This window comes from Rhipicephalus microplus, chromosome 4 (assembly GCF_043290135.1).
Source record: "Rhipicephalus microplus isolate Deutch F79 chromosome 4, USDA_Rmic, whole genome shotgun sequence".
NCBI classification, from domain to species: Eukaryota; Metazoa; Arthropoda; class Arachnida; order Ixodida; family Ixodidae; genus Rhipicephalus; species Rhipicephalus microplus.
This window is the reverse complement of record NC_134703.1, coordinates 115,026,173-115,048,987: the sequence shown is the minus strand read 5'-3', so window position 1 is coordinate 115,048,987 and position 22,815 is coordinate 115,026,173. Positions and strand designations below refer to the sequence as shown.

General features: G+C 45.1%; 1 protein-coding gene across 13 annotated transcripts in view; it reads right to left on the bottom strand.

Annotated features, from left to right (window-relative positions):
• Positions 1–22,815, bottom strand: part of LOC119172307 (uncharacterized) — a 97,594-nt gene that overhangs the window by 64,032 nt on the left and 10,747 nt on the right. For 11 of the 13 annotated variants that reach the window (XM_075893577.1, XM_075893576.1, XM_075893579.1 and 8 more), the window contains exons 4-10: positions 22,398–22,657; positions 18,922–19,029; positions 16,127–16,238; positions 14,932–15,073; positions 9,796–9,936; positions 9,383–9,488; positions 2,603–2,704 (exon numbers count right to left, since the gene is read on the bottom strand). In XM_075893577.1, the coding sequence (XP_075749692.1) occupies positions 2,603–2,704; positions 9,383–9,488; positions 9,796–9,936; positions 14,932–15,073; positions 16,127–16,238; positions 18,922–19,029; positions 22,398–22,657 (971 nt within the window). The remainder of the gene's footprint in view (positions 1–2,602; positions 2,705–9,382; positions 9,489–9,795; positions 9,937–14,931; positions 15,074–16,126; positions 16,239–18,921; positions 19,030–22,397; positions 22,658–22,815) is intronic. The other 2 variants (XM_075893569.1, XM_075893575.1) reach the window with 2 other exon arrangements.

Genomic DNA, 22,815 nt, shown 5'->3' with positions numbered 1-22,815 from the left:
TGCGAGACTTTCATCTCAAAATGCGAAGCTTTACTAAGGCTTCTACAAGATTCGTGCAAAACCTGAGGTATGTAAAGCAAAGAGCGTAATACTCATCATTTATGCTCAAACTCCTAACTTCAGTGCTGGCAGTGGCAAGCAAACTCGAGTTTCTCACAGCACAGTAGGTATAATCTTGTTAATTTATATCTTCTCAATCAAGCCACAAGGTTTCAACACACTATTGTTAATGCACAAGAAAAGCACAGCAGTGAAATACAGGAAATGAGATAGGAAAAAAAAGCAGAGTGAGCTGGTAGGAAGGAAAGCAGAATGGTCAACTCAGAGCAAAAAATGAGAAAACAGTGCAGTAGCTAAACGACTAACAACCATTTCCCACCACTACCGCTGCAACTTTGCTGGTTTTTGACATACCGGACAACAAGAGCTTTCATGTATAGGTTTTGTGATTACCCGCTAGACACTTCATGCACACAACTACTCTAGTAAGTCTAGTTTTGTTCAACGTAAAGGTTGCGTTTTACGGTACGTAGCAAATGTCAGATGCCTGCGAATAGCAACTTTGAATTCTACAGTACATAGTGCTCTTCACATGCGGTAGTCCTAGAAAGGGAAATGTTCATAGAATCAGGGGAAGGTTCACCTTTATGCAAAACACCCATCTGTCGCACGAAACTTGTGCAATCGATCACATGATTGACCGTGTCCAATTATGTAAAATGACAATGTATTGGCCCAGTCGCAGTGAGGTCAGAGTCAAGAACAGTATGATCATGTCGGCGCTGCAAACTGCTCATCATACATTTGCACTTAATTGCTTTTCCACGCAGACCTTTTTAATATGCTACAATGTTGTGTGCACATAATCCCATATCTGTTGCACTAAGATGCTAAGTGTTAACTAGCAGGTCACCAACACCTCCACTAAAGCATGAGAGAATGTCTGACCCCTATTGTCTGGCAATAAATGCCAGCAGATTGGCTTTATGGAGAATACTGTTCCATCATCAGAAACAAAAAGATGCATACGTTCCTGTGGTGCAACATCACAGCGGCAAAGCTACATGGGGCAACACGTTTATACCAAGCACTAAATCACCCGAGAAGATGCTCTTGGACTTTTGCATGACAATTTTTATGTCCGGCTTACCTGCATGACACAAAATTGTGAAAGCCTCTGTCATAATTGCACAAATATGATGAGACGTGGCGTGACTGCATTTACAATAGCGCCACTTCAGGGCTTAGATAGCTTGGACATGTGGAATTCCATTTCATGGAATGCGTTACACATTGGTACTATGAAACTACAGAATATCTACTAAACTTCGATGCAGCAGTTTATGTCATTTAAGCCACATACAATGCAACAACATTCCACTGCAATTAGGTGACACTTGTATATGATGTCCGTACATTATAACAGTGGTGGCACTAAATTCATAACAAGCCTTATCAAGGCTTCTGTTCGTTACCTGAAGTCATATGCTGTTTGTGCTTGTGAAATTTTGATGTACTTGCTTAATTTATAGTATGGAGCATACTAAGCAAGTCGGCCATGCTGTCACACACATAGCACTATCATTAAGCAAGAGCAACTGTGTCTCGAAAGACTCTACAAAAGGCGAAAAGTATTATGTTTACTCCAGCGACATTCCTTGACAACTCATCTCTTCAGGCCTCCATCCTTTCCTGAACTTCAATTTTCACAGATTCTTGTACAATTAAACGCAAGTGGCTTCACCAGAAGTCCAGAGTGGACAAAGCAACAAGGCCCCGCGATGCAAGTTTCATGAATAGGCAAAGCTCCTAACTCTTCCGGTATTTCTAGCTAGCAAGCGAAGTCAACCTTCTGCGACGATCCCAGATCTTTAGAGGTGAAGTGCATCCCGTATGGGACAAATGATGATCTATGCCTGTCAGCTCGCCCCAATTTTTCTCTATTATTGTGCTGGATTGCAACAGATGTTTGAACATGACCAGTAAAAAACATCAGGCAAATACCAGTAAACTTTATGTTGCTCTCGATAAGTGAATGTTATAGCCATCAGTGAAGAACCACAAAAATACATTCTTCGTTGCAGCGTCAGCCGAGCTATTTCCCGTATGCGCAATCCCACTGGAAAGCAAGCCTGTGGCCTAGTCACTTTCTAGCTTTACAATACCAATCATGTTAGTTCTTCAAAAAGAGCATCCAAGGGCTACAACTACAAAGCATTTGTTATGATTAAATTGGCAGCTGAACAACTGTACATATTACTGAACAACTACGGTGCAACTTAGCTGATAGAGAAGCTTTTTTTTCTAAGTGCATAACTTATGAAAAGCAATCAGACAACTGAAGTTACCGCGATTCGATTAATTACAGCAATTTTTAAGACTCAGTGCTGCCTCGACTTTTACAACAGAGAGCGCAGGACTTTTCGGCCCGTATTACGCATAGTAGCGGACTACACAAAATCAGATTGGCAAAATTCTCTCACACTGCGCAGTGTTATCGATTCGGTAACAAAGGCCACCCTCGCACTTATCAGGCGGTTCTGAACTGGGGCATTGCAAGAGGGAGATGGCTTCCCTGGCGGAGAGAAAGAGAGAGACTCACATCCTGGTTGAAGATGCGTGCACGGGCCTTCTCATACTCTTCCTCTCGCTCCTCGATCGACTTGCTCCTCCTCGAATCCAGAGACAACTGTCGCTCAGGGCTCTGCGCATGCACCATGCAGAGCTGTTCGGCATACAAAACTCGCTGGGTCCGAGTGAGAGCACGGTTAAAATTTTGAGCCCTTATTTAGTCGTTAAAGAGTCCATGCGCCCCCTGCATATATTAGGCGACAGCAGTCATGCAACAAAAAAGCATAAATGCATAAATGCCTGCCAAGAAAAGAAAAAAAAAACAGAAAGAGGAAACTAGAAATGCAACAGTTACTTGTGACTTGCGACACTTTAGAGGGCATCAACTGATGAGCTTCTCAACGAAAATTTCTTCAGGCAATTTTTTTTAAAGTACAACTAAAGCATTCTTCCTACTCTGCTACAAAAGCTGCCTGTTTATAACCAGAGTATTCAAAACAACCATCATCCTTATTACTATAAGCATACGGTATGTCCACTGCCGGACGAGGGGGTCTCTAAGTGACTTCCAATTTACCCTGCCATATGTCAGCTGATTCCGTTCCATACCTGTGAACTTCTTAATTTCATGACTCCATTTAACGTGAGCCATCGTAGGCTGCGTTCCATATCCCTTTGTAACCATCCCATCACCCTGAACGCCAGTTATCTGCCCTATGAATTATATGACCAGCCCATACCGTGTCTTACAGAGGCAGCAGCATGTTTAGTCGAGGCTTGCTCTTAAGGGGGGGCGCGGCAAGTAAAGTGCCGATTTTGGTCAAAATATGCGATTTTCTGATTTATTTTTTTTCGTAATCTTCAGACCTTCAACTTCCTTGTTCTAAAATATTACAACGAAACGTGCGCTACAAATCCCGCAAATAGTGTTTTTGCCGAGGCTAGTCGCCGAAAAGTGCGAAAAAAAAGCCCCTGAAACGGTGTTGTTCACGCCGCACAAACGCGCCAAGTTGTTGACTGTGGGCCGCCATTTTGGTAGCTTTGGAAAGAGGAGAAAGCCGGCTTCCCGATGGTCGCGGTCTCGTATTTCGCCGAGTGAAAATAAAAGCGCGAGGAGCAAGTAAAAAAACGAAAACGAAGAACGGCAATTGGCTGCGCGGGTCACGTGGTAGCAGGCGCGACCTCTTACTGGTCAAAGCTGCGCCGCGCACCTTGGCAACCTTGGAAGCGCGAGCGCATCTGCGGCCGCCGTGTCGAGAATCATCCGGCGTGCGCTTCGTTTTTTGCCAGTTTGCTGTTTTTGTGATAGTTCGCGTGCTTTTTTTACCAAGCTTTGTTTACATCGGTGGTCTCTTCTGAGTGCTTGCTCATACTGCGGTGCTATGTTGCCGCAAAAAAAGTTCCGGAGCGTCCACAAGTACGGCAAGCGTCGGAAAGCTTGGAACAAAGGGCAGACGACTGCGGCTGCCGTCCCAGTCGCAGTTCCGGACGGAGCATGCTCTTCAAGCGTCACGGAGCCTCTACTCAGACCCTTCGCTGATTGTTGTGAGGCCGAGAGTGTGGAAGGTGCCACATCGTCGTATGTCAGACCGCCGGATGCCGTCGACCGTGATGGACGCTCTCGCGAACCCGATTGCGGTGGCACCGCGTCGGCAGCCGTTGCAACTCCGGGCGTGCGCGCGTCGAACATTCTATCGCGAGTTTCGGCCCAGATTCCGAGCAGTGAAGAAATCGCGCAGCGGGCGCAGACAAGGCGGGATGTTTTGGATGCCGTAGCATCGAAGTCCGCTTCAAAGCGGAAGCTCGAGCTTCTGAGCGAAGGCTGCGACGAAAATGACGGCGGTAAGGACTCCACATTCTTCATTGTAAATAAGAACATGCTGAACGGTCTGCTTTCGTCAGTAAAGTGCAACAAGTGCGACGAAGGGTCGATACGCCTCGAGACTACGCACTGCCTTGGACTCGCGGCGAGGATGGAACTTTTTTGTGACAATTGTGGCGTAGTGAACAGTGCGTGGTCGTCCCCGAGGTGCTCCGGGCAACAAAAAACGAACCCCTTTGAGGTAAACGTGCGTGCTTTGAGGGCTGTGCAGTCAGTTGGCAGAAAACAATCTGCCATAAATGACATTTTTTCTGCGATGGACATTTCGCATCGAGCACTGCACCACAAGTCCTACCAGAGACTGCAAAGGAAGTACAGCCACCCTGCCACCACATCAGCTGCCACCCGCATTGAAGCAGAAAGTGCACAGAAGGTGCATGACATTTACAAGGACCTAGGAGGAGTGCCAGGCAACATTGACGTCATTTACGACGGCACGTGGATGACGAGGGGGCACAGAAGTCATATTGGCATGGGCTGTGTAATCGAGCTGTACACAGGCTTGGTCTTGGACCACTGTGTCCTGTCCAACTACTGCCAAGGCTGTGCTGTTGGCCCCAAGCTTGGTGACGACAACTATGAGGAGTGGCTTGAGAAACACAAGCCACAGTGCCAAAAGAACACTGATGCTAATGCAGGCCAAATGGAAGTAGAAGCAGCTAGGATCATGTTTGAAAGATCGTTTACCAAGTACAAGCTTCGATACATCAATGTGCTCTGCGACGGTGACAGCCGTACGTACCTTGCCCTCACGCAAGACAAGGTGTATGGCTACATGGTGATTAAGAAACAGGAGTGTGTGAACCATGTGAAAAAAAGAATGGGCACTTCCTTGCGCAACCTTCTTGATGAGCACAAATCCAAAGGCCGAGGACTGAGCATGGGTGGCAAAGGCCGGCTGACGCAGGGCCTGATAAAGAAGTTAACGAATTATTATGGCTGGGCCATTAAGAGCCACCCCAACGATGTTCCTGGCATGGAGAGGGCCATCATGGCCACTTATTACCATGTAACATCCACAGACCAGGATCCACACCACGACCTGTGCCCAAGTGGGACTGACTCCTGGTGCCCGCACAATCAGGCATTGGCCAAGGGAGAGCCGCTGCCGCCTCACAAACATAAACTGCCCCCTCACGTGCGAGTGGCACTGCTGCCAATCTACAAGTGCCTCTCGAACAAAGAGCTCCTTGAAAGGTGTGCGCAGGGAAAAACCCAGAACGCTGTGGAGAGTATGAACAGCCTCATTTGGTCACTCCAGTCCAAGAGCCAGTTCGCCTCCCTTCGAAGTGTGGAAAGTGCAGTTGCAGATGCAGTCTGCCGTTTCAATGGTGGCTGCAAGAGTGCGCTGCAAGAGATCACTGCTCAACTGGGCTTCAATCCAGGAGACTGCTCTTTGCGGCGAGCAGCCGAAAAGGATGCCAAAAGGGTGAAGAGGGCTCAAAAGGTGCATTGTTCCTCGACAAAGAAGTGCAAAACTGGGTTGCGCTCTACAGAGGCCAAGGCCACAGCATCTCAGGATTACTGCCCAGGAGGATTCTGAGTGTTTTAGGCATGTTGTGAACTTCCAAACAAGAGTGAACTTTCAAAGTCAGTTTTCTCAACTCTTGATTTTCGCCTATGTGCCTTCGCTAGAACATCTGTCATTTTCTAACAAAGACTGATAGAGTCGTTCCGTTTTTTGCACTAGGCTCAGGAGGCCTTTAGCAGTGCAATAAAGCTTTATCTCTCTTCTTACTCATCATTTAAAATTCTTAGAACACATTTTATAATTACTGCGATGTGTGTGCAAAACAACATCCATGTTTTGGAAATTTTATTTATGGTTACAAGAACTAGAAAAATCAACTAATAGCTTCTTTGCACAAGTTGATGCTTTGGGAACATAATAATATGAAAAAATAATTTCATTTAGCAATAATTATATCTTTAAGTGTGAAGAGCATTAATTAGTATAATTATGCTTGTAACTCAAAAAGTACAAGAGGTATTTGAAAACGGTTTTCATATTTGGAATCCTCACAATCATCCACATACACACACCAAATTTCATCACAAACAGTACGTTAATAAAAAAATTAGTTTTACTTGCCACGTCCCCCCTTAACAGCCTTCTTATGCATCGTTCTATATATATATATATATATATATATATATATATATATATATATATATAGAAGCCATTTGAACTATTATCCAATCAAATTTATCACACAGACTTAGTAACATGGACGTAAATGCAACACTTGTGATAAATCTATTCAAGCACAGCCGCTGACAATGCACTCAGAAGTTATTGTCGTAAGATTGTGGCGCAAATGTGAGCAATCTAAAGCTGCACAATTGATCTGTGACTTTTCAATAATATGATCACTGCTTCAATCACAATTAATTAGTAACACCCTAAGTAAAATCACTGAAATTATGTGCACCCACTTTAGATGTTCGGCGGCAAAGGAGTGAATGACATATCGACACAATGTTGAAAGACCACTGACTGTGGGTCTCCCAGGAGAGATGTCGCCGACACTTGCTGCACTTTTGCAATGGCAAAGGAAAATACTAGAACGCTCTGCAAACTGTTTTTCAGCGCAGCTGTCATGACTGTCGATATGTAATGCAGCTTTTATGTTGAAGACTAAGACTTGTGCCTATCAGAAGACAACTAATGTACGTTAAAAAGCTTTGGTACAGAATAGCCAGCAGAGACATCCAAACATATGTTCTATGAAAGGCCGAAGGCAGCCTAATTTCATATTTCATTTCATATGAAATGCAGTTACAGTGGACTCTTAGTAAATGGAAATCTCTGGTAGGAAACAACCGCATCTAACATGATTGGTTTCGTACTTGGATTCTCCACCTCTAGCCATCTATCACTACAGTCGAAACCCGCAATAACGAAACCCCGCGAGTACGAAATCCCCGCGGCAAGAAAATATTTCTGGATCCCCGGCGAACGCTCATAGAAGCCCATGTATTAACGAAAAGGTTTTGAACAGCGATCCCGCATTAACGAATTTTCCACCACGGTGCGGGCCTTATTTTACCCTCCCGCCAAGGTTAACTGTCGAAAATATGCTCGTATGCATGTTATGCGCGCTCAAAATTTGTAGACGTCTGCTTTTGCTGCGCTAACGTGGGTACCGCCATTTTTGTTTACTCAAGGAAGGACGCGGCTTTGGGATCGCGAAAAATGGCAAAAAAAATCGATTTTTTGAAAATCAAGTTTTCAGTTTCTGGAACCCTTTTTCTATTTGATACCAAAATATCTACACTGAAAACAGCACAGAAGTGCTTCGGAACATTCATTTCACCCACCTAGGTAGCAAAACTTTTTCTGGAAATCGCGAGAAAACAGCGATTTTCAAAAAATTATGGCTTCGTGATGGTGGGAGCCGATGGTGGGAGCCGGCTTTTTGGGCTCATCGGAGAGCGTTTCTCCGTTTAACTTTCCCGCCTCAGCTAACTCCTCCCTTTAAAAACAAGCGCACAAAAAGCAAATGTTTGAAGGTCGTTTCGAGGCCCTTGATTGGCTGTGGCCGCCATGTTGCCTCAGCTCGCCTCGCTCCGGGAGATCGTCGCCTGCTGCTTGTGCGTCGCGAGGACATGGCTCTCGAAAATTGCTACTTTGTGAAGTGTTCACGGCTCGATGATCACTTAACATATAATTACGCTTTAGTTAGGAGCAGTAGGCGGATGCGCGATCAGGTTACGAGCGCGGCGCGTCATCGGAGTCGTCTTTAACCCTCACTCCACCGACAGCGAGACTGCGGGCAGAAACGACACGCTAGCGCACTCGTGGCGACGTGCTTCGTCGCAAGCAACGAAGCTATAAGCGGCGGCACAGTCAGATTACTACGAGTGGTCACACCGGATGTACGATCAGATTACTACGAGCGGGCGCGCGGTCTACGAGCACGGCGCGTCATTGGAGTCGGCCTTAGCCCTAACTTTGCTGACAGCAAGACTGCGAGCAGGAACGACGCGCTAGCGCATCCGAAACAACCCGCGAGTTGTTTTGGATGCGCAGGACACCCTTCGCTCCTTCGGCGCACATGACGACGACGTAGCAATGGACCACTTTTTCTAGTGCGAAGGCAGAGCTTTGAAGTTGTTGCATGGCAAGGGTCGGCAAAGTAAGTTGACCGACTTCTGGCAATAAATTTTCGTTCTGCTGGCCGTATCACTGTTTTTATGTCTCATACTCGCGGCAACGATATCCTCGCGAAAACGAAATTTTTCGGTTTCCCCGGCGATTTCGTTATTGCGAGTTTCGACTGTAAATGAAACTTTTGTTAAATGCAGCACGCCTTCCGGGTCCCTTCAGGCTCTGTTTGACAAGATTTTATCGCACTACTGGATTCATCAGCAGCGGCCTGACTGAACTACTGCAGAGCAAAGGCAACTCTTACGTTTCTTCAAAGTTAAAACAACCCTGTGCTTGCAGAGACTGCATCATACTTGCAACTGCTAAATCTAATCTTTCCAGCTAACTCTGTCTACCCTCACTTGCACAGAAATTATTCGAGAAATACATATTTGCAAACAAAAAATTTTGGACAGCCTTTTACACAAGCTCTACACTGTAAGCGTGTGAGGTCAAAGCATTCAGACTATCACATACAATCCAGTAAAGCCAGATTTATTTAAAGCACTAACAGCAGCTTGAATGCTGCCCAGAAGTATGCAGATTTTATTCTTATCTTGTTGGATGTTTACATATAAGCTATTTTTGTTGTCTCCAGAGTGCGGAAAGAATGCACAAGTTATAGAGGCCCGAATACCAACCAATCAGATGACCCTCGTTACAGTATGCAACCTTCCAACAAGGAAAGCACTGCCTCACTAATCCCATTTCACAGAACGAGCCTTACCAGGTATGCGAGCGCGTGCACTATAGGGAAGTGGTAAAGAAGAGGTGCTTGCCTCCTTTCCATCCTCAAAGGAAGCACTGTCCCGCTTGAGGATCAGCTTCTTGGGCTCCTCGGACAGCAGGTCATCACGAATCTGGTCCTTGAACCGGATGTCAGGCCTACAAAGTATGCCGGTGTGTCTTTCATTGACATAATGGGAGACTTGGAAACTTCAGTGGGAACTACAGAATCACTTTTTCCTTTGCACCTTTCATTCATGCAGCTCTTTTCTTGCTCCTTTGCTTGCTCACTTAGAGAAGCATGCCAGTAGACCATAAATAGGAATGCAGCAACTGAGCAATTATGCAGACATTGACAGTTCAGTCAGCTCTGCCGTCTCTTCTGCTCACCCAACAGGCATAATGTACGAGACATTTGAGATGTCAAACACCAAATCGGATCTGCAGAGCAGGCCACTACACTCACAGGCGAGTGTTGCGCGTCTTGCTGACAATGACAGCCGTGCCAGCCTGGTCCACGTTGTGGTCCAGGCCAAAGTACGCTGCCACCCGGTGCACCAGCATGCGGTGGTACGAGCTCATCTGGGCAAACTTGAATGACTGCCTTCTGCAACAATACAAAGAGCACGCAACTGCATCAGGAAGATAAGTGCAAGTGTTTTTTTAACACATTCTTTGAAAGCATCCAAGTGAGCATGATATGTTTGGTACGCCTAATACACACATCTGCTGATACTGCTATTAAAGGGCCCCTTACAAAGTTGGGCTTAGCGCACAAGCAAGCATGGAGAGTGACCACACAGTATTGATCACGTCTGAAAACGATGGAACACAGCAATAAGCAATTTTGTTGCAACACCTAGAGCAACTAAAATCTCAATTGGAAGCAGCAGAGCAACCGTTAGCATCAATTTTGTGCCACACATGTTCGGCCGTAATGTCGGTCTCCAAGCTCGAGCTGCTGCACCACATGTCAAACGAAATCTGTCTATGCACCCATGCATGCATGTTCATTTGCAGATCTCCCAAACAATAAATTATGCCCCTGCTCTTCACTCTTCTGCAGACATCCCCAAGTCGGTTAACACCACCTAGTACTTCCCAGAAAGTCAGATGGTATTTGTAAGCGATTCTCACTTTCCCTGATGCTTTATTTACAGGGTAGATGCACAGTCTAAGTTTTTTCATGCATTTTACTTACTTTCCAAAATAAAAAAGGAAAGTCCAATTACATTAGTGCTTTTAGTACAACCTAGTTGTTCATTGCGTGGAGAAGTGTCTGCTGTCGTTCTTAATGTAAAGAATCGTTATTGTTCGGTTCATAGCGTTTGGTTAACGTGCAGTTCATAAGAAACAGGGTTTAGCTACTGGTCCTTTCTTCCTGTTACTTAATGTGTGCTCGACTAAATTCATGGTGATGGAGGGAATATGCATTTACATTTCACATGTACAGTTGCTAAGATCGAGAAGCCCAGTTGAGATATGCCGCAATACTAGGATGCCACGCCTTCTCAGCAAAATAATCACTGTATAGCCCATGGTATTATTGGTAAAATCTGCTCACTGCATGGCCTTAATCCTTAGGCACCTTGCATGAAATATTTTGGAAGTGAATTAGAACGAATAGCACTACAAGTTAAAGAACTAATTAAATGGTCAGTTCAACGCACACATACTGAATAACTGTTATCAGTACATTCAGTCAAGTAACACTGCTGTCCAAAAACTAGGTCCAAGAACTTTTCTATGATTGTACCCACAACAGTTGAAAACAATATTATTGAATTCCATGTTATTCCACAGTATGGTGCAGCAGTAATAAAAAACTTAATGCAGTAAGTTTAGCAGCATAATCTAACGCAGCAAGTTTCACAATATGGGTGAGTTGAAATTGTTTGGAAGGCTTGTGCACAGGAACTATTTTAACTACATAGCAATTTTTTGTTTACTGCGACGACCACTCAAAATCACAGCGGTAACCTAAAGCTTTCGTGCCCCTGCCATCACATTTTCACCAAAAGAACGTAAAAACAATGCCATGGTGCATGCTGCTTAGCATAAATAATGAAGATTTTGCCTAGATATAACAGATTGCACCTCTTGGCAAAGTTCGGTGCGATTTGCGCAGCTATCACGTCACTGGAAACGCTTACACGGAACGAAAAGGGGTTGAGGTTTAAAGTGGCAAGAAGCCCAATTTTTATTCTGTGGAAGATGCACTTAGCAAAACAGCAATAGGCGATACGCACGTATGCCTATGTAAGTTGTGACAAATCCGGAATTACAGCTGCCGACCAATAAATCGGACACCAATAATTCGGACAGCTGCGAGGCACCACCAATGGCCCCATAGAACCAACGTGTAGAGACGATTGATATTTCGGACAGCTGCCATATCTGCAGCCGATAACCTGGACTATGCCAGAGGAGTGCACAACGAATCAACAGCCATTATTTCCTCCGATACCCCCACAATAGAAAGTATGGTCTCAGAGATAAAAAATGAAAGCAAACTGGTGATTCGTCAGGCTTTACTACAATTGCCTCACAGCTTTAAAAGTAACAAATGCCGATCTTGGTGGCACTGCTGAACTCTGAGAGGTCGTATTTACATTGCAGACACTATGTTCCAATGCCGGTATCCTCGCGCTGTTATGGCGCTGCACTGCTATCGCCGCCATTTTGTCGTATGTGTCTGTTCTACTGAATTATGCGCAGGTTCCGTTTTGCGTTGAGACCTGCTTTATTTTGTGCTCTGCTGTCCCAAAAGATCTCCGTAAAACAGCTTCAACGGTGCCTTCACAGCCAGCACCAAAGGCCGCAACGACAACACGCAACGTAGCAGACATACACTACGCTAACCATGGCAAGGAAAGCTGCCATCGCTCTGCAAGTGCTCAGTGGCTGCCCGCAAATTGAAGTTCCTAGACAGTTCAAGAACCCGACACTGCAACTAAAGAGCCGAATCTGCTCTTCACCGTAACGAGCTCAAGTCCTGACATTATTGACAACCTGCGAGGCTCCGGTGTGTGAATTCCGGATGCAGTTCTCTTTGAAGACTTCCCAAACGTCAACAGTGCTGTATCATCGTATGCCGAATTGAACGACGACGACCTAATTGAGCAGATTCTGCAACTGCAGTGATTCTGAGTCTGATGATGACGCACTGTGTGCTCCGGAGTCAACGCATTAGCCCTGTCTCAAGCCCTCGCAATCCTTTTGTTGTCCTACCTGTGGTTCTACTGCGACCATACCACACTGGCGGAAATACAGACGGACTTGGTTGCACGTCAGCGGAAGTGCATGCAGCAACGCATTGACAGCTTTTTCCGGCCACCAGGCCACTGTAGCGTCAATAAAAGTTTTTTTTTCTGGCGCATTTGTTTTTTCGAACATGCGATAATTTAAACATATGTACAGTGGACTCCAAATAAACGAAACTCACTTAAGCGAAAATGCCTCATTAACAAAACTAAACGGGCTCATATGGCTAGATTTCCATCTCTAGCGCAGTAAAATTCATCGGTTAATCGAAACAGTATTTATCGGTCACCTACGATTAAACGGCACAAATGCTAAACACAGCATAGACTCGCTTATGCCAAACATAGTCTCACAACCATAGCAACACATCGAGACAAGCCAATCCAGTAGCCATTCTCACTTGTGGTGGCTGCGGGACCTGAGTCGGCGAGTCAGTTTTGTGTTAGGCCTATTTGTGCGGCTAAGTGCGGTGGATCACTGTGTTAATTTATAAGCCTGATGGAGAGGAAGCGGCCGCACCATGCACCCTCGCTTGAAAAGAAGCTTCAGATTCTTCAGGAGCTCGATCAAAGCGGCCTGCCCACGACAGAGGCGGCGAAAAAATACAACATCCCGAAATCGACGCTGTCGCAGACCTGGAAAACAGAGAAAAGATTGAGGGCGCTGTGAAGAACAGGACCTTTACATCTAAACGGATGCGGACGACACCTTATGAACAACTAGAAAAAGTTCTTTTTCTGTGGTTTAAGCATGCATGGAGTTCCAATTTGGCCATAAACGGACCGATTCTCGAGCAGAAAGCTCAAGAGATCACCGTGCAAATGGGTGTTCAGAACACCTTCCTAAGCGACGGATGGCTCAGCCACTTCAAAACACGCCATGGCCTAGTCTTCAAAGCAGTCTCAGGTGAGAGTGCTGTAGTCAACAGGGACATTTGCACCGACTGGTAACAGGGTCAACGTAAGAAAATTTTGATTAGCTTTGAGCCACAAGACGTCTTCAATGTCGATGAGATGGGTCTTTTTTATAAGGTGCTTCCATCAAAAACTCTCGCTCTCAAAGGCGAAGTCTGTAGAGGAGGAAAACGCAGAAAAGATCGCATCACTGTGCTGGTGGGTGCAAACATGGCAGGAGATGAGAAATTGAACCTGTTGGTAATAGGAAAATCAAGGCACCCACATTGTTTCAAAGGCGTTCGACACCTTCCCGTTGTGTGCCATGCGAACGAAAGAGCGTGGATGACGATGGCCATTTTCGAAAACTGGCTACGGGAGGAAGACGCAAGATTTACGAGGCAAGGCAGGAAAGTTGTCTTCATCGTGGTTAATTGCCCAGCCCATGGTCAGGTTGAAAGACTCCAAGCCATCACTCTGAAGTTCTTGCCAGCGAATGCCACGGCAGTGATCCAGCCTGTGGATCAAGAGGTTATTCAGAACATTAAGGTGCATTACCGCAGACAATTGCTCCATCGAATGCTGCTTTGTGCACACAGCGGGAAATGCTACAGCATAAATCAATTGGCAGCTATACACATTTTGGCTCGTGCCTGGGAGCAAGTGAAAGCAACAACAATACACAGATGTTTTCACCATGCTGGCTTTTAAGTGCAAGAAGCAGTATCTGATGAAGAAAAAAGCCCTGCGTATGCCGACATTGAGGCAGTATTCAGTCAGATCGTTCCCTCTGCCCCTTTCACGCTGCAGGACTGCGAATCAATTGATGAAAATGTTTCTATCTGTCATGAGGAGACTGAAGGAAATGATTGCCGAAGTGAAAGACAATCAACCTTCCAGCGATGAATGTGATAATATTCCAGTGCAGTAGTGCCACCAGAGCGGTCAGCTAAAGAGGCTGCTGAACTTCCGCAGAGCTATTTTGAGCATGAGGCTTGTTCAGAATTTCTAGCTAGTTTGTCAGGCATGGGTGCATACCTTGAGGAGAAACAACTGAAGCTTGCCAAACAAACTACCCTTCACTCCTTTTTTCCTCCTACTCATCCACACGACTAAGGTGAGGTTTGTGCAATTTAATAAGTGTACTTTGCTTTAAATGAAACTTCTGATAAATTGAACAGTTTTCTGGATCCCCTTTGAGTTCCGTTTAAAGAGAGTCGACTGTACGTTCCTCGTGGAGTCCGAATTATCAGTCGTCGACTGTATGTCATATGTCAGCTTTTGGAGATTTAAACTACTCCGTGCCACATTTACAAAGTTGAATTTTGTCCTGGTTCCAAAAAAAAAAAAAAGAAGCACTGCACATAGTACTTTTTAGACATAATAACACGAAACGCACACTAGCGGTTCCCACATGAAAGCAGGCCCCGACGGGCAGGACTCACTTGTTGTCCTTGACGAGGGAGAGCAGGTCCTGCTCGATCTTGAGCATCATCACCCGGTCCTTGTGGTTCTTGTGCAGCGTGTCCACTATGAACTGCTCCAGGTCCACACCCGTAGAGTCAGTGTACGTCTCCGTGCTAGAGTCTGCACACCACAACAACACATGACGCTGTGGGTGCATGCTTTGCCCAGGGTAAACCAACTCACAATTAGAATGGATTATAAGCCATCTGCAAGTTGATGACAAAGACACATAAAGTCGGCAAAGTTCACTGTGACAGCCTTTTTCTCCTTCCCAAGCCTTTCCCACTCATGCAGCTCAGTCAGTATGCAGTGCAAATACAAAGGATAAAAAGGGGGGGGGGGGGGCTCCCCCCACTTTTAAATACCTCTTACTAAGGTGGGGAAGCTGCCTCCCCTTGACCCCCCCCCCTTCCCTCCTCTCGAGCACACACTTAAGAGAAGACAACTGAGGTCCACGCCAGCTGCTATCCTGTACGCCAGAAAACTTTGGCACCGACCAGAGTGCAGGGACATCCAAACACGTTCTGTGGAAGTCCAAAGGCAGCAAAATTTTGGACTGCACTATTCAAGCGTCTAGTTTAAGATACTGCAAATAAACAGCATCCTGGCAGAGCTAAATGCTTTATATGCATGGTTATTTCTTCATGATTCAGTGACAAAATGAAGCATTTTCGATATAAAAATGCTGAATAATATGTCTCCACCACATAAAGGCAGCGACACATAACGCTGATGAATACACACAGTACCAGGGCACAACTTCCTAAATCGGGAGCGTTATCGCGGAGCCCAACATTGTGATATTTGAATCATGCCCACCGGCCACCAGATGCTTCCATCATTCATCGGCTTAGGAGCTATCTCAATCTAACTGCAAGATATCGAAATCAATTAAAATCATTTCAATTTACATCATAATTACTGCACTGCACAGATAAGAAATGACAAATAATGTCCCCCGTGCTTTCATTGCTTGTCATGGTGATGCAGTTCTTCTAATAAACAATCCTTTATTGGAAAATTTGGCAAGTGAAAAGTCCCTCATAACGATGCATAGGCAATGCCTCAAGTAATGGCAATGAATGAAACACATTACAATACTATTTCGCCAATGCAGACAAAGCCCCCAACTTCTTCAAGGCGGGCTCCTCGGCAAGACGAGAGATGTCATACCTCTTGAGAGACTGGGCGAGGATCCTTCCAGGCTTCCCTGGGAGCTGCTGGTGCCCTGCTTGCTGAGGCGGGCAGGCTTGTTGCCAGACAGCACCTTGCAACTTACGGGACCCTGCGAATACACGCGCACTGCCTTGAAGAAAAATGACTGATGCGGGAACGTGCAACTTGAAGTTTCAAGCAAGCTGTCGATCCTGAACCGATGACTGCAAATTGTCCAACACAGCTGCAATCTTGCAATTCCCGAAAGAACAAAGACAGAACAGTCAGTGCCAAAATCTTTACAAATGTGCATTACTCTCCTTCTTAGTAGCATTCTGTTTGGCATCTTGAAAATCAAAAGGTAATGCTTGAATGAAACCTGCTCAACAATTATCGAAAGGCACTTTTACAATTGAGGACTTTCAGTGTCTACTCGCTGTCATCATCACACTACCCCACTTATGTACACTGCAGGACAAGAGCCTCACAAGGCAATCTCTAAGTGGCACACCAGTGTTTAGTAGCCTTCATTGTATCTCCGGGAATTTCCTATTTACATCAGCCGGCTAGTTCGTTGATGTGCCCAACTAAAATTTCCTCCCCTTGGAACTGAATTCACTTACTATAATAGAGCCCCCATCTACCTTGTGCATTACACAACCTCATTTCTTCCAGTTAATTTGAGAGAAGTCATTACTTTCACAGGTTTGCAATCACAATTTCCAAGTGGCCTTTCTCTTATCACTGCGCATTTTGCCGAGCAATTTTTTATTCCGTCCTTATTAACCTGTTATATAGATTTTTTTTCTACATTCTTTGCTAGTGTAAGGCTTCAAGCAGCCAGTGGAGATGTCGTTGCGGCACCGCTATAAAAACATACGTCACTCTCTCTCCAGCAACGCACTTTCCACATAGGTGCAACTACATAGATGTTATGCATTCGCGACACGTCGCCAACGCAGCTTTATAAATGCCGTTCGCATTCAAAATGTGTTGCCAGTTATGCACCGTCACCACAAGATTGCCAGAGGGGAGACGGGGCATTCGGAAGAAGCATGGCTACGGGAAGAGCGGCACTTAGTCTGGTCTGAGCCTCAAGACACCAGGCAGTCCTCGGGCCACCCGAGCTTGGATGCTGTCCAAGCTGGACGAATGCAGATTGTACATAGTGTAAATATGTTGCTTTTTCAAGTTTTCTGGGGTGATTAATACCGAGTATAGAATCGTTTCTGTTTTAAACCACCGAGCCTTGGCTTCTTAGTCATACCACTAGCTTGGTGTTCAGCCAGAAGCCGAGTCCTCTATCTCCGGCACAAGAAGAACCAATCTTTACGGTTAGCTTCCAGGTATTCAGTCCCTCACAGTAGCAAATATAAGTCATGTCTTACGGGTATGTCTTCATAACATGAAGTGCCAATAAGGGAATACTGAACAAAATTAGAAAAAACTAACAGGGGAAACATCAAAACTATACTTCGTGGACGTAACTATGTTGATAAGGAGTTTATTTCACATATGTTTGAACAGCTGATTGTATTATTTGTGTACTTTCAGTACATGGCTGTTGCACGTGAATGCAAGCCGTGACATCACATTCATCGAGGTGCATGCATACACACGTTCTTGATGTCCACTTATCTCCACCTTTTTTTTTTTTTTTTTTTCATCGCGCTCTCCCCCTTCCACAAAAGCACAGATGCTTCACCACAGCCAGGAGTACTGTTTATTGCCGGTGCTGTTCATAGTGGCTCTGGGGAATGTAGTACAATCTGAGAGGGTTGAGACACAGGCAGCAGCTGGCATGGTTGCCAAGCCTGTCTCTGGTGCATGCAATGTCGCGAAAAGTCACATCCTCTAGTTGACAGCACTGCTAGATGTGGCAGTTTGTGAAAAACACATTAAAAAATCACTGACACAAATTTTAAATAATTCCAGATTGTTGCTCTTAATGAAAACCCGGGTGTCAAGAACCCTAGAAAGAGCCATATAGTGCTTGAGAACGCTCTAAATATACTTTTTTATACCCCAACCATAGAAATACAATCTCGGTTTCGGTATTGAAGGGGCAGCTTCACAGTGGTGTGTCAACACAAGTCATGACGTCACGGTAAAACTGCAACTACTGACATACGAGAAACAGTCGTCAGCTTGCTGTCAGCCGTGAATGGTACACATAAACGACGACGAATAAATTGTCGTCCAGACACTTGAGAGCAATTTCTGCTATTTACGCTGCACGCAGAATGCAGATTTCACAAACCCAGTGAACTGGTTTGACTTGTCATGATAATGTTTACTGTGGAGGCCCTGGCTTGCAGATGCTGGATGAAGAAAACTTTGAAATCAATGTAAAATATCTTATACATGATGTCTGGCTCCCCGGTGGGTAGAGAGTGTTCATAGCGCACATCATGGAAATAAAAAACATCTATTTAGGGGTGCTACGAATGCATGCAAGTACGCCTTTAAATTCATTATTTTCCTTTAGTTTCTGCATGAAAGGAAGCTTCCGTCTATCGATTGCAGTACCCAATCTTTCAGTACGGCTGGAAATCTTGGCAGCAAAAATTTTGTTCAGTATCCCTTCAACACCTTTGATGGAGCTTGTTAGCGTCAGACCTTTCGCTTTCTGCTCTTTCTTTCTCAAGTCTGTTTCTTGTTTGCTCTGACACATATCCATTACATCTGAAGTTCTCTTTGTTCAGTAGCAGGATGGCCGATTATAGTCACTGTGCTATAGCATGAAAAAAAAAAAAACAGAACAACAGCTAAGGGGAATGCCTCGTGCCAGGACAGCCAAGGTGAATTCCCACCTGCACTGACAGCATCTGTGGCGAGGCTGTGGCCGCCTCGGGCGAGAGATCCAGAGGTGGCGAAGCGTCATCTCGGAGCGCGTGGCTGCGCACTAGCACCTTTAGCCGCTGCACCGCCCAGAAAAGAAGAAGAGGAAGAGAAAGGACGGAGTGAGACGGGAAGGCGAAGCCGCAAGTGCGCGCACACACACACACATGCAGATACAGACAGACACAACAAGAAGGTACATTCACTACAGCCCGCGTGCATGACTCTCAGCTATGTCGGAGTAGTCCTAGCAGACGCTTGTGCCGCAGATATACTAGCTGCTTTTGCACATTCACCATTTTGCCCCGGGCAGTGACGAGTTCTGTCCCTCGTGCAAATGCACAATACATGATGTAGTAACAGTCGCCAATGGAAAATCCACGAAAAATCCTCATGGGCTGAATGTCAACACGTGTTTTACAGTGCCGCAAGGTAAACGTAACTGCAAGACTCTCAGTTCCAGTGGCAGCTTCAAAGCACTTAATTTGAATTATTGTGATGTTGAAATCTTGCCTGTTCGCTGCTTTAACGTTACATGCACTTGCTTCTAAACGAATTGTAGCACCCTGCACCCTGGCCCTTGCATTAGCAGCATTACCAGAATAGTGAGAGCACCAATTGATCACATAGCCAAACAAAATAACGTAGCAGCTAAAATAAAAGGAGCACTGACTGTATGAAGTGCCTCTCTTATTTATATGTATCATGTTTAAGATGCCCTACACTCATACCTCATTATCATAAGGTCACATATGGCAGGAAAATAACTTTGCTATACGTAAAATTTGGTTATTTTAACGTTTATTCATAACACCATATCTATGACAAGAATAATTTTCATTTACTTCAATAATCTTCATTACTGTTACATTGAGATTTGAGTGTATACACGACCTACACAGCAGAAAGGACTTTTTCACTTGGCCTATTTCTCACTATGAAGAAGTTTGCTAGGCTGAACTATATAACTTAGAGGTTTAGCAGAATTAGACTCTATCACCTTACAACAACAACAACAGATGTTAGCCTAGCCGGTGGCTACGTGGAAACATTTCTAAAACCATTACAGAAACAAAAAGCTGTAGTCTGAATAATTTCTATTCCAGGACTACATGGCCTCGCAATTGTCCATGATTGCTATTATCTTATCAGAACAACTGTTGACACTAAAAACGTGTGATGTGTATTAATGACATCAATACTATTTATGTCTAAGCTTGCTTCACTTACAAAACAAAACCTTATGAAAGTTGGCCCTCTTGAAAGCTCCAGTAGCAAATAATGCACTGCTGTGCATGAAAACTGAAATGCCAGGAAGGGATGAGCAAAGCTGCTTTTGCAATGTAGCAGCTGGTGACTTTGCCTATTTATTGAATAAGTAGAAATGTACAAATATTCCATTTTTTTATTCTAATCAAATAGATGCAGACAGGTTATGTCCCCTTTAAGTCACCCGGTACCAAGGTCGTAGCTGGGGTCCTTTAGGGGGTTCTGACAACGCACAGAATTTTTTCGTGCTTCTACTTATCTGGTGATGCTAAAGTCTTTACACACCTTCAAATCCACCACCAGTTACCAAATTTGGCCATGCTACATATAAACACCTCCCGAAATAATTCCTGGGTATGGCCCTGCCTGGTGCTCAGATCAATTATTCAAGCTGTGAAGTTTAACCCTAGCAGAGACCCCAACAGACATTTTATAGATGCCAGGAAAAACTTTACTATGCTGACACTTGAATGATTTCATAACAAATGCTGCTAGTTACCACAAAATAATAAAGGCAACTGCAAGTACAATGATAACCCCTTCGTGCGTAATTACATCTAGTCATTCACACCATAAATGTGACATCACGAGCGAATGATTATGGCAATAACGAGTGCAGCGCAGCTTGTACCACTGACAAAGATAGAAAAAGAAAAGTATTGTACAAAAACGTTGAACTGTCACAAGTGAGAATTATTTCAATATCACATTACTTCAACACTATTTGACATAATTTGACTAGAGGCAATGTTTCACTACTTACACACCCACTTAGACATGTCATTAGATGCCGCATTCATTCATTTGCACAAAAGTTGTACAAGCCCAACGAAGTTCCGGTCCCGTCAGTCACCAGAATCTGATCTTCTCATTTAACAGCAACCTACCGCTAAGCCATTGCTTATTGAGAACTTTTCTGTGAAGCAACAGCATTTCTAGATCTAGACTAGGGAAGGCTATAAGGCACTGTGCCATTATAGGCACCCTGAAATACTTTTTCAAGTAGCCATGGAATGAACTCACTGGAAGAGCTTATTGACTCATGAATGCAACGCCGCAAAAATTTTTGAAATCCGTCCAGTGCAAGTGGAGTTACAAAGGTTTGTCGCACGCTGCAATTTCATTCTCTCTTCTCTCGTTCCGACGAAAGCGCTGGAAGCTGAGCAGGGAGAGATGGCAGTGCCACAGAAAAACATCACAGGTGCCTCGCGACCTTGAGCACTTTTTTCTATTTTTTTTTTCTTCAAATGCGCGCCTTTTTCAGTGATAGCACGTGCACGCGTGGACAAGTAGCGGCCTCCTGCGGTGATCTCTGCAACGAGCGAGCGCGCCATGTTCAAATCAGCCAATGGCTGATAGATGGGTCATTGACGTGTGATTTTTGGGCATATAACGTGATTTGTTGAGAGATGAGAAAGCAATTTTTAGCTGAATTTGATAATTTATTGTGAATTTCAGGCCGCGTGCTGTGCTATAATATTTGGCTCGCGTGTTGTCGGAAGCCTCTACTACCGATCGGCAACGTTTTCCGACTATGCTCAAAAAGTGTTGCAGAGCCCCTTTAATGTAGGCGCTATAGTTGCACTCAATCACCCAAAAGTGTTCATCTGAGATTGCCACCACCTTCCGCGTAACTGTGATTTGGAAAAGCCATATCCTCTGAGCGACAATCCTCGCCCTGAGGCAACTATGCTATTACTGAAAATGTACAGTAGGCTGTTCCTCATCTAGCACTAATTACAATTTTTCTCTTTATTTGCATTGCGCGAATGCATTGCGCGAATGCATTGCGCGAATGCAACAGTTCCCCTGTTGAGTCCTGCTCAAGCACTACCATTATGAGTTGAACAGGTCACAGACCACAAGCACGTCCAAGAATAGCGACTAAGAAAAAGGACAGCAAAGTACAAGAGAAAGCAGAAAGAAAAGCCAGTCACTAACATACAAAGCTATCTGATACGAATTTCTAATGACTCTGGACAGCCAGCACAAACAAGACTAGAGACAGAATAAAGTTTGTGACACAGCTTCCGTGTCATCCATCTCCTGTCGTGTATCCACCGGCCATTACGAGCATGCTCCAACTAGCCCAATCTGCTACATTGCTAAAGGATTTCCAATCTCGAGCGAATTGCTCAAAGGATGGCCGAGACATGGCCGTCAGTGAGATGCCCCCAACCTGTGCAGAGGCCCGGCTGGTATTGTCCACGGGCTGGGAGGAGGCCTCTTCTTCGGTTCCCACCTCCAGCCGGATGGTGACGGGTGCCGCTGGCTGTTCCTCGGCCATCTCCACCTCGGACTGCTTGGAGAGCCGCACGGGTTGAACGCGGGGAGGCGGTGGGCCACAGGGGGGAGGGGCTGGGGGCGGGGACGACCCATTGGTCCCACGCCCACCCCCTTCCATTGGGCAACCCCCCGTTTGGACCACTATGCTTGGAACTGTGAATCGAACAAGGCAAGAGAACCACCATAAATATAAATGTACAAGTACATCAGAAAGAATTTTTTTTTTTTTTTAACAATTGTTAAACGAGTGACTAGTCAATGAGAGACATCGTAACCCGGGACACGTTATCTGAGGAAATGACAAGCATCAT